Source organism: Pocillopora verrucosa, chromosome 1 (genome assembly GCF_036669915.1).
Source record: "Pocillopora verrucosa isolate sample1 chromosome 1, ASM3666991v2, whole genome shotgun sequence".
Lineage (NCBI taxonomy): Eukaryota > Metazoa > Cnidaria > Anthozoa > Scleractinia > Pocilloporidae > Pocillopora > Pocillopora verrucosa.
Genome location: NC_089312.1, coordinates 15,271,570 through 15,277,816, shown reverse-complemented (window position 1 = coordinate 15,277,816; position 6,247 = coordinate 15,271,570). Strand labels below are relative to the sequence as shown.

Sequence of the window (6,247 nt, the reverse complement as noted above, 5' to 3'; positions counted from 1 at the left end):
TCTGTTACCAGAAATGAAAATGTTATTTGCTTTCTCTACTTTCTAGGGTGGTTTTTTACCACATGTTTTCAACGTTCTTTGCTCATCGACCCCAGATGAATTCCGAGCGTTTTTTATGTATTATGCTGCTCTGATGCTAAAAGAAGGAAACCTTACCCAAAGGCAGAAAAAACAGAAATGATTGTAGTTGCAACAAGTTCAGCCAAACAGCTGTATGTTTGTATTGTGGCTCATGGTCGCCCTGTTGAGAATCTACTCAAAAAATCCTCTGCTAGGAGATTCAGGTAAAATCACTTAATACCTAACGGGCTTCTTAAGAATTCCATTAGCTGCATTATTGCAAAGTATTTAGTACATGTACATATGTACTTAAACAATTATTCCAAGAGTGGGGTATATAGATATGAGATGGTTAATAGCATGCAGTGCTGAGTGGCATGCAACAGGCTTTATCCAAAATTTATTGAAAATTGGGTATTTGGAGCCTTTTTTCAGATCTGCAACAGTTGGGCAAAGCATTTCCACATGAGGTTGACTCCAACTGTTAGCTGATAGGCTGGTTTGAGTGAATTAATTAGAGCACCGAATTGTATATGGAGTTAAAAAGTTGACAAATTTTGATAATTTTGATAAATTATTATAACAAATGTTTTCATTTAGGCTGCTAATTGGAGTCCACTACTATTTTGGGAGTGTCAATAATAGTTGTTTTTATTTTGATTAATTTTTTTACTTGTGGTTTCGTAGAGAACAGCCAACTGGCACAGTGCTGTGACCCTCACAGAAAGAGAAAAGGCTATAATTCAGTTTGCAATGCGGTTTGTTTGTAGAATCAGGAAACAATAGAAGATGAACATATAGCAGCTCTTGAAAAGCATGGCTTGGACACTGAAGAGGTTTGGGGATGTTGGTGGGGCTATTGCTGGGGAACTGTGGCATTGTCAAATAGAATGGCTCATTTAACAAACATGCGGACCAATCTGAGGAGTTTTATTCTAATGGTAGGGTAAAGAAAGAAAAATAGAAATCTCATGTGATAATATTGGCAATTATGATATGAAGAGGACATTTTGAATGAAATGGACCCCAGATAACTAAGGATAGACTTGCTTCTGTGCTTGTTAAGGAAGCCAAAGTTTATGAAAAAAGTCAGTAAAAAGGCATTGGCGATGGGAAATTTTATGTCAGATGTGTAATTTTTTTTCTTTGTGAACAGCTAATATAGTGAATTTGTACAAAAGCTTACCACCATTCATCATCTATGAAATCTTAACATGAAATAAAGAAGATCTGACAGGCTTGGACCATGTGTATTGCTGGTTTTTTCCAGCATGAAGCAACATGGACTATCTTGATTCCTTCTGAATGAGAAGCTAGTCAGTTGCAGGTAGATTCCTAGCATTTCATGTGCCTGTAAAATAGTCAGGAATTAGCACTTTGGCCACAAAATGCCTGTAATGGAATAAGGAAAATACTTAAGTATGGGGAGAATTTTTTCCTTTTTAAAAGGAATATCATTTTCCTGTAGTTTTCAAATCAGAGTGCTCGTCTACTTGTCATGAAATTTTTTATGGCTCAGATATTCAATTTTTGATAAGTTAAGATGGCTCTGAACCCTCCAGAAAGATTTTGTAAACCTCTGCAGACATTTCTTTTATACCCCTTTAAACCTTTTACACCCCAACATCAGTATTCATATTCTCCATACTCTTCTCTGTATTTTTCCTTTGGTACCGAAAAGGAAATTTGATTATCAAGTTAAAGAATCCTAGGTTGGTGATCATTTTCTTCATTCTCGTGATTTTTATGAACATTTCAGTAATATTACTGTTAGGAGAATTAAGATGCTGGTAACTTTAGGGTTTTAAAGGGTTCCCAAAAAACGTCAAATCGTGAAAGTATCGATCAAGCAAAGGTGTGATATAAAATTTGTAACGAAAAGTTTTTGGTACGGGCTTCCACAAGGCTGTTATTAAAATTAGAAATGTGAATGCCCTTTTTGAGTCGTCTTTTTTACGAAACCTGTAAGGACAAATGGACGTCTGACTGAAACAAAACCGTCGTCGCGGTTTCATATTGTTTCTCAGCTGATTATAGAGATACACGCGCTCTGATTGGTGGAGGATTGTGTGAAGTCTCGCTACAATCACCTAACGCGAAGTGTTTAAATTTCATAATGGCTGCTTAGCGCTTAAATTACAATTCTGACAGATTCTAATGGAAACTGGTTGCCTATCTCAATTCGAGTAACCAAAATAGTCACATTAAAATATGCACAGTCCTTTTTGTATGTACAAAATGGCTGCAACTAAAAAACGAATTTACCACATAATTCGAAAGCGCGGAAGTAAACAGTAAATAAAAGTTTTACGTCTCTTTTTATGGTCGTGCACCACTGATGCGTCTCAAATTAGAAGCAAGGAATATTAAATAAAATTTATTCTATTGCGCAGACAATCTTATGGATGATAAGCTTAAACGATTTTTTTGTCTCAGGCTCAGTGAATATTGCTGACTTATCCCCCAATATTCGTCTCGGGGATTATTAAAAAGTATTCACTTTGCCTTCTGCGAATAATCCATATTTTCAGTCCGTACTGAAAACCGAGAAAGGGCTAAAATGGCCGAAACAAATGAATACGCCTGATCGACATTTTGAAAAAGAGAGCAACTAGAATGCATATATTTAAGTTTGAAATTCGCACATTCATTAAATAATTTCCATATTACGATTCGGTGGACCTGAAAACCACAACAAAGGTTCCCCTGTATTCATGAGAACGCTGTTAATTTTTAAACAATTGATTACATTAGTTTGCGGTGTATTTTTCAGTGCTGCTTCGTAACTGAATCTTTGTGATACCACAGTAAGGTAAAAAGCAAAAATCATTGTTGAAACGAAGGAGGATATGGATACCTCGACTAGGAAAGCATTTTTTCACAAATTACAGTCAAATCCGCGCTGGATAGACCATGTGGTACCAATGTTGCAAGCTGAAAATGGAGAAGGAGACACTGCGAAGGATTCGCCCTTCGAATTAGTGGAATCAGTCGTGAATATTCTCTTAAGCGCTGTGGCACAATACGACTCGAAGTTTTCATTCCAACCTGTCGATGCGTCAAGTTTCTTCACGGAAAAGGAGAGGAACCATTTTGAATTGCTTCTTTTCCTTAGTCCAGACAGCCTTCGCCCTGCCGAAATACGTTTGCAACAAGAAGGATGTTCTCCGGGTGTCACGCTGGTCGAGGTGATTCAAAACACGCACACTCTCAACACATGGAAAAGTGAATGCAGCAGATCTTCTTCCGGACAGGAATATTTGTCATCGAAAATGTTACGAAATGCATTTTCTAATCTTCTGTCCATATTGCTTACAGACATGTTATATTTGCAGCTATACCATAACAAAACAACCCGTGGCATTGAGGTCAGGAATATTTCTTCTGACAATGAGGTCCGTGTTGAGATTGACTTCCGAGGTTTGATACTAACTGTTGACTTGTTAACTGCTATTGATTGCGAAGGTTTATTGCCGATTCACACTTATTCTTCAAAAGGAAAAAAACTGGGTCACAAAAGAAACTCGCCTTCTAAACGGAAAACAGTTAACTGTGGGATTCAGCTGGTTTCGAAAGCTACCTCGGTGGAGTATCATTGGAGAATTTGGTATTGCAAAGCAGAGAGATTTGAGCTCGATTTCAAAAGATTTCCTCAAAGATGGGAAAGTTTTCAGCTCTTTAAAACATTGGTTTACAAAAAACTTGGTTGCAATTTTCTTAAGCCATACCTATTACAGACTGTTTTGTTGCACGAATGCGCAAAATTTTCTGATGTAGATCAGTGGACCGAAGAGAAACTCCCTTCTCGTTTTCATGGTCTCGTCGAGGTTTTAGAGTCGTTCGCTCGTGATAAGAATTGTCCCCATTTCTTCATTCCGTCTTTAAACTTGTTCACTGAAATAAGCAATGAAGATCTGAAGGGCTTATGTAGAAAGATTAAATTCATCAGAGAAAGATGTGGAAAAGTTAAAGGGCAAGAAAGCTTTCTGGAAAAGATTGAGTCTTCCAATTATTGCGAATAGAAAACAGATGGTTGTAAATGACCGTGGATGTTTTTTAATAGGACTTATTTTGTATTTGTATGTCAAGTTATTCTAATATTTTTCTGAATCTGCGACGGAAAGGCTTTTGAGTTTCACCTACTGATTGGTTGTGATTCTTAGCAAATATGTAGCTAGTTATGGTTTAGTTCAGAAATCTGGGTATTTGAATCGTGCAAGTGTTTGTCAAGACAAAGGTGGGGTACTAAAAGGAATGTGTTCTGATATATTTTTGTTTGAGTAGAAAATAAAGGGGAAAAATTATTTTCCGATTGGTTTGTTGGACATTGCTTTTGAAATTTTGGTGGCTCTTAAAAGAGCCGTTTGGTTTTTCCTCAGAAGGCAATTTACTGCTTGCTTCTCTTTTCGGATTTCTTTGGAAGAAGAACAGCTTGGATGTTGGGGAGAACACCTCCTTGAGCAATAGTGACCCCACCAAGGAGCTTGTTCAGCTCTTCGTCATTCCTGATGGCGAGCTGAAGATGTCTTGGGATAATTCTGGTCTTCTTGTTGTCCCGTGCAGCGTTGCCGGCAAGCTCAAGGATCTCAGCGGACAAGTACTCGAGAACGGCTGCCATGTAAACTGGAGCGCCCGCACCGATTCGCTCCGAGTAGTTTCCTTTACGTAAAAGACGGTGTACTCTGCCAACTGGAAATTGAAGTCCAGCTCGAGATGAACGACTCTTGGCTTTGCTACGGCTTTTACCTGACTTTCCTCGACCCGTCATAATAAAATAGAAACCCCTTAGCTTAATTTTCCAAACTTACAGATCTCTAAAGGCAGTTGAAGGAAATTTTTTCCATGCTTTATGAATGCAGATGGATCGAAATGCGCCAATAAGATAAGTAATTGCATCTGCAGGTCAGCCAATCATGAAACAGCAAAATAATTTGTTTCCTCGGGCGGCAAATTTATATTTGGCCAGCCAATCGAATATCAGCAATTTCGATCCCAGCAATTTTTGATCCTGTGGTTTTTGCTATAAATTTCTGTCCGAGTGTATAACCAAATTCGTTGAATGTACGAAAGTTATCATTCTTACCTGAGGTTTGTGGCGAGTATTCTTAATTATCAGGAGAATGCCTCCCAAAGCAGGTGCAAAGAAGGCTAAGAAAATGAGTGGAAAGAGAGCGTCAGGTGATCGGAAGAAGAGAACCAAAAAGCGAAGAGAAAGCTACTCCATTTACATCTACAAAGTGCTCAAACAAGTCCACCCCGACACAGGAATTTCCAGTAAAGCTATGGGAATCATGAACTCTTTCGTTCATGATGTTTTCGAGCGGATTGCCGGCGAAGCATCCCGCCTCGCCCACTACAACAAGAAGAGCACAATTGGTTCTCGTGAGATACAAACGGCCGTTAGGTTGCTGTTGCCCGGTGAGCTGGCTAAGCACGCTGTGAGTGAGGGAACAAAGGCGGTCACCAAGTACTCTAGCAGCAAGTAAAGTGTTGTTTGACCGCAGCACACAAAACGGCTCTTTTAAGAGCCACCAAATGTAAATAAAGATAATGACCAACGAGTGATTATACTTTCTGCAATCCACGCGCGGTTCCTTTTAAAAAGGTCTAAATCACCTAACTTTCAGGAATATGATCGCTCACAAATTCAATCAGTTTTAATTGGTTACAATTTAAATTACTGAAGAATTCCTGTGTTTGAAATGTATCATTTGGTGTACCACAAGTTTTCAGTGTACGTCATCATAGTAAAACTATGAAAAATTGGTTACCATTTTTATCAACTAAAGATACCACTGTCAAAAAGATTCTTTCGACCACGTTGATACAATTTCAATCAGTGTATTTCATAATTGATTCCTCTTTGGTACAAAACTATACACTTTGGCTGCCTTTCAAACTAAAAGGTAAATATGACCAAAAAACGTAGTGTTGACAACCTCATAAATAAGCAAATAACCATTCTGAAAAAATTCAGTCTCCAAAACATGAAAAAATTAAACAATACCTTCCATATTATTGAACGGTACAAGTTGTATTGAAGGAAAGATATAAAAAAATATGCTCCCATAAAGATTATTACAAAAGTCATGAGGGCGACATTTTCTTGCTGTCACGCAAAACTTAAAGGTGGAATGCGTGACGCCATAATGACCTTTACGCCATTGCATACTTCATCGCATGCAAC

At 38.1% G+C, this 6,247-nt stretch overlaps 2 protein-coding genes and 1 pseudogene across 2 annotated transcripts; 2 read left to right on the top strand and 1 right to left on the bottom strand.

Moving 5' to 3' along the window:
- LOC136283488 (uncharacterized) overlaps positions 1-1,299 on the top strand; it is a 4,308-nt pseudogene extending 3,009 nt beyond the window's left edge.
- A 1,563-nt stretch (positions 1,300-2,862) lies between these two features.
- LOC131781694 (cyclic GMP-AMP synthase-like receptor 1) lies at positions 2,863-4,082 on the top strand. Its single transcript, XM_059098409.2, has one exon. The coding sequence runs from the start codon at positions 2,910-2,912 to the stop codon at positions 4,080-4,082; it is 1,173 nt and encodes a 390-aa protein (XP_058954392.2). The 5' UTR covers positions 2,863-2,909.
- Positions 4,083-4,447: 365 nt separating this feature from the next.
- On the bottom strand, positions 4,448-6,074 carry LOC136283438 (histone H2A-like). The gene is made up of 3 exons (XM_066172355.1): positions 6,068-6,074; positions 5,415-5,578; positions 4,448-4,849 (listed from the first exon to the last, which is right to left on the bottom strand). Exons 1-3 carry the CDS (start codon positions 6,072-6,074, stop codon positions 4,448-4,450), a joined length of 573 nt encoding a protein of 190 aa, XP_066028452.1.
- Positions 6,075-6,247: the final 173 nt, after the last annotated feature.

Excerpts from the sequence above, each read along its gene's own strand:
- LOC131781694 (XM_059098409.2), top strand. The coding sequence starts at position 2,910 with ATGGATACCTCGACTAGGAAAGCATTTTTTCACAAATTACAGTCAAAT.
- LOC136283438 (XM_066172355.1), bottom strand. Across the intron at positions 4,850-5,414 it reads ATTGTGCTCTTCTTGTTGTA|CTAAGGGGTTTCTATTTTAT; the intron begins GTGGGCGAGGCG and ends TGGAAAATTAAG.